At 38.4% G+C, this 11,267-nt stretch overlaps 2 protein-coding genes and 1 long non-coding RNA gene across 4 annotated transcripts in view; 2 read left to right on the plus strand and 1 right to left on the minus strand.

Annotated features, from left to right (window-relative positions):
- Positions 1 to 3,028: 3,028 nt before the first annotated feature.
- On the minus strand, positions 3,029 to 10,078 carry LOC106957481 (uncharacterized). The gene is made up of 8 exons (XM_015048852.1): positions 10,039 to 10,078; positions 8,953 to 8,980; positions 8,612 to 8,637; positions 5,392 to 5,432; positions 4,930 to 5,303; positions 4,720 to 4,850; positions 4,356 to 4,454; positions 3,029 to 3,040 (listed from the first exon to the last, which is right to left on the minus strand). The coding sequence occupies exons 3-7, from the start codon at positions 8,626 to 8,628 to the stop codon at positions 4,385 to 4,387; spliced, it is 633 nt and encodes a 210-aa protein (XP_014904338.1). The 5' UTR covers positions 8,629 to 8,637; positions 8,953 to 8,980; positions 10,039 to 10,078; the 3' UTR covers positions 3,029 to 3,040; positions 4,356 to 4,384.
- Positions 6,206 to 8,334, plus strand: LOC106957482 (uncharacterized). Its single transcript, XR_001426955.1, has 2 exons — positions 6,206 to 7,829; positions 8,036 to 8,334. It is a non-coding gene; the product is annotated as an uncharacterized LOC106957482 (long non-coding RNA).
- The window catches only part of rpl14 (ribosomal protein L14), a 7,189-nt gene continuing 5,763 nt past the window's right edge, over positions 9,842 to 11,267 (plus strand). The window contains exons 1-2 of one of the 2 annotated variants that reach the window (XM_015048851.1): positions 9,842 to 9,865; positions 11,084 to 11,185. In XM_015048851.1, coding sequence (XP_014904337.1) covers positions 9,857 to 9,865; positions 11,084 to 11,185 — 111 coding nt within the window. In that variant the 5' untranslated portion in view covers positions 9,842 to 9,856. Of the gene's footprint in view, positions 9,866 to 10,467; positions 10,566 to 11,083; positions 11,186 to 11,267 lie in introns of those variants that run through there. The other variant, XM_015048850.1, reaches the window with a different exon arrangement.

The following is an 11,267-nucleotide window of genomic DNA, read 5'->3' on the forward strand; positions in this document are numbered from 1 at the left end:
TGAACTCATGCTTGCCACCTAGTGGACATAAACATAAATCATTCAATCATGACATCCTCCTTTCTTTAAAGTAAGATTGTTACAAAAAGAATCCTATCCAAGAACAACATACATTGCATGAAACAGTTACCACATAGCTATATTTAACACATTAAAAACATCAATTTCAAAATAGACATTTCAATTTTTCCTTTTTTTTTTTTTTTTAACAAGTTCAGTCTGTCAGGTTTTTTCACTACTCTGGTAGATCTTCTTAACACAGGTAGGTTGTCCCCAAGACTGTCACAGGGTGTTTCAGTCGTAGGTGTTTCAGTCGGAATACTACTCTGGGAGACCTTAGAAACTTCACTTGACTCAACAACAGCCTCTAATGGAGTTTTTAACAAACTGCGCCAATTTTGTCTCAGAACTTGTCCACCTTCAGTTTTTACTTCAAATGAACGTGGAGCTACTTCCTGCAGAATAGTTGCTTTAGTATTCCATCCCTCATGATCCTGAATCCTTACAGGATCCTTGTATGACAGTGGAGGTAGAATCTTAGTTGATCTGTCATATGACTTTTGTTTTACTTTCTGCTTTCGTAACTTGTACTCCAACTTTGATGATTTCTTTGCACTTTGTTCATTACTATCATAACTTGGCAAAGTTGTACGAATCTTTCGATTCATCAAGAGTTCAGCAGGTGAAAATCCACATTGCAAAGGTGAAGATCTGTAGCTTAATAAAGCTAAATATGGGTCAGAGTTACTATCTGCAGCTTTCTTCAAAAGTTGCTTAAGAATATGAACTCCTTTCTCCGCTTTTCCATTCGACTGTGCGTAATGTGGACTTGATGTTACATGTTTAAAGTCATAATGTTCTGTAAACTCTTGCCATTCTCTGCTACTAAAACATGGTCCATTGTCACTAACCACAATATGTGGAATGCCATGTCTTGCAAAGATTGATTTAGCATGTGTTATGACACAGTTTGATGACATATTAGCTAATAGAGCCATTTCAGGATAGTTTGAAAAGTAATCAATGATTACTAAATAGTTTTTTCCTTTAAAATGAAACAAATCCAGTCCTACTTTCAGCCATGGTGATGTTGGAATGTCAGTCATTATCATAGGTTCTTTACTCTGTTTATTTCTAAATGTCTGACATGTTTCACATTTACTGATTAGGGTCTCAATGTCCTTATTTAGTCCAGGCCAGAAAACAGATTCTCTAGCTCTTCTTTTACATTTTTCAATGCCTAGGTGACCCTCATGTATCCGTTGTAGAATATCCTGTCTTAATGCTTGTGGAATCACAATTCTGTTGTTTTTCAGTAACAGTCCATTCACAACACTTAGATCAGCTTTAACTTTGAAAAACTGTGAACATGAGCCTATTGGCCAGCCTTCATCCAAATTCTGCATGACCAACTGTAACTCTGTATCTTTAGCTGTTGCCTCAACTATTTGCTTCAACTTGCTATCTGACACAGGCAACACAGTGGACACCATGTTCACATGACGCTGAATATTCTCTTCAGTTGAACTCACACCATTGTCTATAGGAGCTCTAGACAGAGCATCAGCAAGAATCAAATGTTTTCCTGGAGTGTAAATCAGTGTAAAATCATACCTTTGCATCTTCATCATAAGTCTCTGAATCCTTGGTGACATCTCATTCAGATGTTTTTTTATGATGGCAACCAAGGGTCGGTGATCTGTTTCAGCTACAAAAGATGGTAGACCATACACATAGTTATGAAACCGTTCTAGTCCATAAGCCAGCCCCAAGCATTCTTTTTCTATTTGAGCATATCTGCATTCAGCTTTGGTCATGGCTCTGGACGCATAAGCCACAGGCTTCCATTGTTCATCTTCAGCTTGAAGAAGAACTGCTCCAAGTCCATCTTTTGAGGCATCTGTAGACAGTTTAATTTTCTTAGATGGATCGTAAAAGGTAAGTACTGGTTCCGTAGTCAAATATTTTTTCAGTTCCTTCCACTCTTGTTCATGAACTTCTGTCCACTGAAATTGATTATCATTGTACAAGAGTCTGCGAATGTTTGTCATCTTTGCACTCAGATTGGGAATGAATTTTCCTATAAAATTGATCATGCCCATGATGCGCAAAACACCTGTTTTGTCGACAGGCTGTGGCATCTTCAAGATGGCTTTTATTTTATCTTCATCTGGTTGAACACCTTGGGCAGACAGTTTGTCTCCGAGAAACATAACTTCTTTGACACTAAACTCACATTTATTTTTATTGAGCTTCAGTCCATTTTTCCGTATGCGCTCCATGACGCGTCTCAATCTGTCATTGTGTTCTTGAGCTGTTGATCCCCAGATGATGATGTCATCAATGTAAACTCTCACTCCCTCCAAGCCTTCAATGATCCGCTCCATCGCTCTATGGAATATTTCTGGTGCCGATTTTATTCCAAAAGGAAGTCTTAGAAAACAGTATCTTCCAAAAGGTGTGTTAAAAGTACAATACTTGGTACTGCTTTCATCTAACTTTACTTGCCAAAACCCTTGTGCTGCATCCAACTTGGTAAAATAATTTGCCCCAGCCATCTCACTGATTATTTCCTCTCGAGTGGGTATTTGATAATGTTCTCTCCTGATGTTCTCATTCAGATCTTTTGGATCCATACATATTCTTAATTCTCCATTCTTTTTCTTGGTAATCACTATGGAATTAACCCAATCAGTGGGCTCTTCCACTTTCTGAATGACTCCCAACCTGGTCATTCTGTCCAACTCATTTTTCAACCCCTCTCGCAGTGGTACTGGAATACGACGTGCAGCATGCACAACAGGCTGAGCGCCCTCTCTCAGCTGGATCTTGTATGTGCAGGGTACAGCACCTAATCCTTGAAAAACATCCTCATATTCTTGAATCATGGCATCAACAAGGTTATTAGGTTCAGTCAATTCAGTGTTTATGTGATAGACTCTTTTCACCAGTCCAAGTTTTTCACAGGATTCATCACCTAAAAGTGACTCACGATCCTCTTTTACAACTGAGAAGAACACAAGATGTTTTGTTCCTTTAACTGTCACATTCAGCTCACATGTGCCAATGCACTTGATTGATTGTCCATTATAGTCTCTTAGGCCCGACTTTACTTCTTTTATGTGAGGTTTTACTTGCATTTTTTTAATATCAGACATGCTTATGATATTAGCCTTAGCACCTGTGTCCAATCTGAACTTAATTGTAGTTCCATTGATCAACAAAGGAATTGTCCATTTCTCATCTCTGTCAACACACTGCACTTTTTCTGACTCATTTTCACAATTCACAACACCAATAAAGAATGTGTCACTTAAGTCAGTTTCATCTACTAAGTTTACACGATTCCTCTTCTTTTCTTCTTTCCTCTTCATAAAGCATTGTTTTGCAAAATGATTCTTTCCACGGCAATTTAAACACTGCTTACCATAAGCAGGACATTGTCTCACTTTGTGCCGTGACCCACAGCGTTTACAGCTGATAATGGCTTCCTCTTGCAGCTGCCTCGTCTGAGCATGGCGTTTCTTCTGGCAGGACACCGCTCCGTCACTGAACTGTGAAGTAGTTCCTGTTGAAAGTTCAGAAAATGTCCTCACTTGCTGTAGAGACAGTTCGCTTGCCCGGCACATCTTTACAGCCGTTTCCAGGGTCAGTTCCACTTCTCTCAGCAGTCTTTCTCTGAGCTTCCCATCACGTACTCCAAAGACGATCTGATCTCTGACCATCGAGTCCTTCAGCAGGCCAAAATTGCATGACTGAGCTTTTACTTTCAAATCTGTTAGAAAGTTATCGAAGGGTTCATGCTGGGTCTGCATTCGGGAACGAAACACATATCTCTCATAGCATTCATTCTTCTTGGGTGAACAATGAGCATCAAATTTACTCAGCACAACATCCAACTTGTCTTTGTCTTCTGCTTCATCAAACACAAATGTGTTGTAGACTTCCAAAGCCTGCGCTCCCGCTATGGTCAGCAACATCGCTACCTTTCTTGGCTCCGGCTTTGTCTCCAATCCCATTGCGGCGACATACAGTTGAAAGCGTTGTTTGAAAGCACGCCAATTCTCATCAACGTTTCCCGTCAGCTTCAAGCTCTCCGGTGGTTTCAGCTCCATGGTCGGCTCTTAGTTCACTCCTGACACCATGTTGTATTCGTGCTTGATAAAGACCAGACGTTGTATAATGCTCAGACACTTTTATTAAAGCATCTTTCCAAAGGTCTGCTCACCCAGTTTGCTCACAGGTGTGTCACATAAGACTCTTTACTTCTATTGTTCTGTTCTTTACATTTATACATTCACGTGAACTCATGCTTGCCACCTAGTGGACATAAACATAATTCATTCAATCATGACAANTTGAGCTGCATGAATGAAAAACTTAGTCACACTCCAACTTTCTGCAACTGAGTCACGTTGCTTTTGGGGAGGATGTTGCCATTCTCCTGATGACGCCTGCAGGTAAGAGATTAGAAAATAATTACTATGCACTGCTTTTTATGAATTCAACTACAGTCGAAGTTGGGTTCATTTACTGCTCAGCTTCAGTCTAAAACTGTTATATTTAGAGATGAAAGACACAGTACTTTCATGCCTCAAGTTGGGCTAACTAAATAAAGATATTTCCAAGTTTTAAAAAAAGCATGTTTGTATTTTAAATATATAAACATTTTTCATGTTTCACCACTTATTCTGACACCAAACTTAAAAGGAGACCCACCTCTGTTTTGATCTGATGATATTGAGATTCTGCAGGATGGTGGATATGTGAGAAGCCACCAGTTGACGATGCTCCTCATCCAGCTTCTTCCCCACAGGGCTCTGCTTCACCTCCTCCCAGTCCTCTTTGGTCTGAGCATAAAACACATTGTTCAGGATCCCAGACTGGCATTCAGGATAAATCTTTACACATTCACAGTCAATCACTCACCACGTCTTTGAAGGGCTCCCCACGATAAAAACTCTGGAGTGCTGGATCGGCTATTCCCTTTGTGAGCATCTGATCCAGGCTGAAAGCCACCAGATGCAGGTCCTCTCCATCAAAGCCGTACACCTTCTTTTTCTCACAGGTCATCAGGACAAGCTGGTCACATGGGTACAAAGTTCCCTTTGCATAGCCAATAACCTTCATCTCTGTTGTTTTGGGAAGATAAAACTTTCCCCATCCGTTCACCACTGCAGGACTGTCATCATACTCTGTGTCCTCCACTGGTCCAATGATCAGTTTGGCTCCAACTGGTCTACACAGACTGATTTCTTTAAGTCTATTTTCAGACACAAACTTTGACACCAATTCCAGATAATCTGGAACCGAAGGACATCACAGACATCAGGAATTTGTGAAGGAAAACAATTTTTTCATTTTGAAATACAGTAGAGATATGAGCCCTACCTCTTTTTCCATTGTAATGTAGGAGATCCTTCAACGTTGACCTGACAAAAAGAATCCCACAAAAAATTTGTTACAAACACAACCAACTTTATCAAAGCAGCTTTTTTAAGTCTGCATTATACAGCTTACATTTTTCCTCTAAATTTAAATAATGAAAAAACAACTTTAATTCTCATCTGTTCTTAGAGGTAGCACCATTAACTTGATGTGTTGCATTGCACCACTACTGCTAACCAGCAATAAATTTGAGACTTTTTTTCCCCTCCCATTAATGATGTTTGGCCCATCATCTTCAGGTTCTATTCAGAGATAATGTACAACACATGTTGACACTGCCATCTTTAAAGGGCTGGAAATGCCAGGTAGTGATGAAGGAAAAACAACACAGCCTTCAGTTTTGTTTGCCCTGAGTGCAGTCCACACCAGAGCAACCTGTGGCCTTTTATTAGCAGATTGCGTCCACCTGTGTAAATCTCCACCCACAACAGGAAGTCAACAAGAACATCAACAATAAGATTCAACAACACAGTTATGTGATCTGGAGTTTGGGTTTGAGTTCTGGGTCTTATTCTTCTCTCTCTTCCATCTGCTTCAGTGGAAACAGAGTCCTTAGACCAGGGGTGTCCAAAGTTGGTCCTCGAGGGCCGGCATCCTGCATGTTTTAGTTCTCTCCTTGGTGGTAGTAACAACCTTTTCAGCATGTTAATGTTCCTCTTAGGCCTTCTAACGAGCCATCATTTGATCCAGGTGCGTTAAAGCAGGGAGAAAACTAAAACATGCAGAATTCCGGCCCTCGAGGACCGACTTTGGGCACCTCGCCCTAGACGAACATCATCCACTTTGGACAAGTGGATCATCATCCCAGGAAATTTCACAACTTCTTCCACAACAATAACAATAATTCTGAAGGTTATTTAACAACTACTGAAGCAAGGGGCCTTCCTGTATGGAACTTCATGCTCTCCCAGTCCATGTGTGGGTTCTCACCAGGTACTCCAGCTTCTTCCCAACATCCAATATCTATGTTAGGGTGGGTTAGCTGGGCACTTTAAGTTGCTCTGAGGACAGTGATTTTGTGGTTGCATATAGCTTGTACAATGCTGGCCTTTGTCAAAGCAGTTCCTGCAAATGTCCATCCCAAAAGTGACTCTTCATCTCAAGTCCAATAGAAAAATATCTTATTTAACACATTTTATACATACATTGAGTTACAGCCACTACCAAACAAGAAAAAAAAACTTTATTATTGTCACATTGTACAAAAATGAGGCTCCATCAGTGGAGTGTTACAGTTTAAAAAAGAAACACATTGTATTGCATGCATGTTCAAAACAGCCTGATCAGACCAAGGTTCCCAGTATTTAATGGAAACCCAAAATTATGTCTTATAAAAGAATATCACATCAGACCAATTAAAAGACAGAAATGTTAGACTTCTGAGAAGTATATTCATTTCTATGAACACTTGATTGATGCTCCTGGCACAGAGGCTAAAATAGTCATCTTAAAATTTGAAGGTTTTGGTTCAATTCCAGATTCCTTACATCATAGGTCAAAGTGTCCCTGGACAAGACTTTAAAAGTGTCCATCTGCGTTATTGGACCTGGTAACTCATCCTTCCCTCGAGAACACTCCATAGATTTTCTATTGTGGAAAAGAACAATTCTCCGCTGTTCAACTTTAAAAATTCTAGTTCAAAATGCAACTGTGAAATTCTTAAAAAACAAATAAAATCAAAGAAACATATTTTATTGCTATACAGGTATAACATATATAATATACATTAGCTGAAGTCTTTGCAACAAATAAGAACACGTTAATCCAAGTTGTAGTAAGCAAGCAAAGTTATGATATGGAAAATGAGCAAACTTAACCAGACCTTATGGTACATGGTCCAAAAGAATTTGATTCATCTTCGTCCTCCAGGAGACTGATCCATCGTTTGATCCTACAGGGTTGGATCCCTCATGTTTTCACTTGATCCATTACATTTTCTCACTCCTTATGAAACTCGGGGTTTGTGATCCACGCCCAACTAGAACTTGTCAGCACAAGAATTTGCTCATCTTCGTTTACTTTTCAGACACTCTGTCATCGGCTTGTATATTGGAACAGTGTAGTGCAAATATTCAAAATCTATTTACCTTTCAGGTTTTAAGAGCCGGAAGGTCCTTTTATTTCACCTCTGTACCTTGTAGAAGAAGAGCCAAACGTCTTGAGTCCACAACATTTCAGCCATGAAAAGCGTGAAAAGCGCAACAGATTCCCAGAACGTACTGATCCGGGGTTAGGTCCCAGGTGAAACAGGGTCACTCTGGTATCATCTTCAGGATTTAGTTTTATCCCCTCCTGGGGTTATCATGAGGACTTTATTCAGGTCAGATCGTGTATCTTGTCATCAGCTATGCAAGAGGCTTCTTCCCAGATTGATGTCTCAGGTGTTGTATTCGTGCTTGATAAAGACCAGACGTTGTATAATGCTCAGATACTTTTATTAAAGCATCTTTTAGAGGTCTGTTCACACAGCTTGCTCACAGGTGTCACATCTACTTCTATTGTTCCATTCTCTACATTTATACATTCACGTGAACTCATGCTTGCCACCTAGTGGACATAAACATAATTCATTCAATCATGACACCAGGAACAGCTCCAAATGAAGAACCGAGACTGCTTCGAATTAAATGCCGAACTACATCAACACACAGGAACCATGGTTCTACACGCAGAACTCCTGACACATTTCTGGGCTTTCTCCTTCAAGTTTACTTTCCAAATCTAATTCCACTAGATACATTCTATGTAATTCATATTCAAAAACACATTTAGAAGAAATCTTAAACTTGAGTCTATTATTCCAATACTATCAGCAGCCAATTGTCATGATATTCTCCACCTATTATCTAGTGCCAAAAAGTGCATTTTCACTTTTCTACTTATTTATCCAAGGGCAAACACACTGAATAGTTCCCTTTCACAAGATATGACCCATTACACCAAATAAACTAAATAGCAAAAATAACTGCTGAATCTTGAAAAAGTTATTTGTAAAAGTAATATGTTAAAAAAAATCCTGATAACTTGTAAGGGACGGCTGTGGTGGACTGACTCAGACTTGTCACATACTGAAACTATTTGTATGACTCACAATTAAAGTCACACTGACGGATTTTCATGTCAGTTTACAAAGCTTCAAGTTTAAGAGAAAACTGGTACTTACATTTGAAACTCCTCCATTCTGGCTTTCTGTCAATTTAAACAACAAGCAAATAAATAAATATTCTTCATATATGGATATACATATAAAATACAAAGATAATTTGATGAAAAATAAAAATTAAAAAATAGGCCAATTTTAATAGACTTTATAAAATTATTTCATAATGATAGTATATTTTAACAAAGCAAGGGTCTTTTGCTTTAATACCATATTTTAAACAACACACACACAAACTTTGGATTCATTTTGTAAGTGTGTTATTGTCAATATTTCTGCATCGATTTAAACTAATGAAAATAAAAGTAATAAATTGGCGTGTTTGTATAAATTAAACCTGTTACCTTGAGAGCATCAACCTCGATCTTCTTGTTGCTGAAAATGAACTTCCGCACTCTGTTTCTTAACACAGGGACTGACGGAGTACTGTAAACAGAAACACCATAAATACATTAAGAATGAAGAATAACTTAATCAAATAATGAGTCTAAGCATAGTGACTTCAATTTTAATTAAAACAGCTTAGAAAGTATCCATGTTAGTCTTACGCAAATTTGACTTTTAAGTAGTGTTATATACAAGTCGAAACAAATCTACAATAACACAAACAAAAAAAAGTTCTTCAGAGAAAATATAAAATTAACATAAACGGTAAAAGTCCTTTTTTAACAGCATAAGATTCAGAATTTAATCATCTTTATTTGGTAAGATTGTCTGCGTAAGAGGAATGTGACTGCGGTTTTCAAGCGCTCACGGCAAATACAAGATACATTTTATGGGAATTAAATAAGGATAAAAGAATAACATGTACAAGTATTTGCAGCATTTTTTTCCGGAAATTATAGGTGGTGGTGGGGGGCAGTATCAAGTATATGCTTCTTCTATAGTTTATTTATAATTACATTTATTATAAAACGGTGCCGAGAGGGTTGAGGAAAAACTAAATAGCATTTTATTCCATCTTAGCTACATTTAATGTGTCTGAGTTTGATTATATATTTGAACAGATTTTTTATTTTTTTTATTTATGGAAACATTCTATATGAAAAAAAAACCGCTTAGAAAATTTCAGCTGCGCAACAAACGAGGCACTCCTTAAAACGCCATATTTGTTTTCACTTCCTGTAGTTGGAAGCTTTAAAAACCTTTAGACTTTCCGCTTTTGTTCTTTTAAGAATATATCTCATATGTACCTAAAACATCAAATTTGGGCATTCTTACTTTAAAAATTTAATTTTTCACCTCCTTATGTTTTTGGTAAGTAAAATATTTCGAAATGTAACTTAACAGTTTTGGACCCGACGCGGAATTGAAATAATCACAAATGAGTTTAAAATAAGACAGTCTACATACCTTTAACAAATAGTTGTTAAGAATGTCAACAAATTCAACCTGTTAGCTTGAGAGCAGAACCCTCGCTCGTCGTATTGCTGAAAATGAACTTCCGCACTTTGATCGGTTTCGCCGCACCTTCGTGCTGCCTTTAGGGACTGACGAAATATTGTAAACACAAACACTCTTGTTCAATTTGACGTTGTGCTAGCCAACAGGCTCGCTGTTTTAACGAAACCCTTTGACTTAGATACTATTCCTCGGTTAACTGTAGTAATCAACCCCTTGGTGTGTAACACCCTATTTAGGTTTGAGTTCAGTAGTTTTGCTGACGTTGGAATCGTCTTATATCCCATGAAGGCAACAAAAGTACTACGCAACCATATGTTGGTTAAGCAGTTCCAGGGTGTAAATAACACATATTAAATACACCAATATGACAATTTTGTTATTAGTTTCGTATTTTCAATTATAGTTGACAGTTACGGTGCGTGTACATATTTATAAACACTTTATTGTCTCTGACTTCGTGATTATTTCACTGCGCATGCGTGTAGCAAAGGGAAGTCGTATGAGCGCCGACCGGAAGCTGTTACGTCCTTTCTGCTCCCGGACTGCCATCATGGTGAGTTCGCCATGAGAGACGGATAAATTTTAACTTGAATTTCGTCTTATTTAGAGGTTCTTACATCGCTGAAGTTTCCACACGCTTTACTGAGATGTTTATAAACCTACAAATGAAATGTTTTATAAAGTCTGGTTAGTCTGTGATGAATTTTGTTGCCGTGTCGAAGCGTGTTGTCGGCTACTAGCCGCAACACAACGTGGTCTATCAGGCCGTGTAGGCCCAAAGCTATCCGGTGATAGCTTGAAGTACACTATTTATGAATTTATAACTTCAGTTTCATTAAGCGTGTGTTTTCCTGTTGGGTTGTTGCTTGTTTTAAGGTTCACAGTTGTATTTTGCTAGTGTTAAAAACAATGCATTAGCGACGCCTGCTAAGCTGTACAGTGCTGTTATACGCGCACTATGATTGCCTGCTTGTCATGATATAAGAAGTTAATTCATTTTCACGCAGTAGGTTTGGATAATATCATATACTCTCAGACTGAGTTATGTCTGCCTTTTTATTTTTTCTTTAGGTGTTCAAACGCTTTGTAGAGATCGGCCGTGTCGCCTACATATCTTTTGGTCCCCATGCTGGCAAGCTGGTGGCCATTGTCGATGTTATTGACCAAAACAGGGTAAGTAGTTGGAGGATTTTGTATTATTGACTTGGGGCAGAGCTACAATTTGATCAACTGAAACTTGCCTTTGCACTTTCCA

Source organism: Poecilia latipinna, unplaced genomic scaffold (genome assembly GCF_001443285.1).
Source record: "Poecilia latipinna isolate Pla-1442-1.1 unplaced genomic scaffold, P_latipinna-1.0 Scaffold907, whole genome shotgun sequence".
Taxonomy (NCBI): Eukaryota; Metazoa; Chordata; class Actinopteri; order Cyprinodontiformes; family Poeciliidae; genus Poecilia; species Poecilia latipinna.

Excerpts from the sequence above, each read along its gene's own strand:
- LOC106957481 (XM_015048852.1), bottom strand. Across the intron at positions 5,304-5,391 it reads ACATTACAATGGAAAAAGAG|ATTATCTGGAATTGGTGTCA; the intron begins GTAGGGCTCATA and ends CTTCGGTTCCAG. Across the intron at positions 4,455-4,719 it reads ATCATCAGATCAAAACAGAG|GCGTCATCAGGAGAATGGCA; the intron begins GTGGGTCTCCTT and ends TCTTACCTGCAG.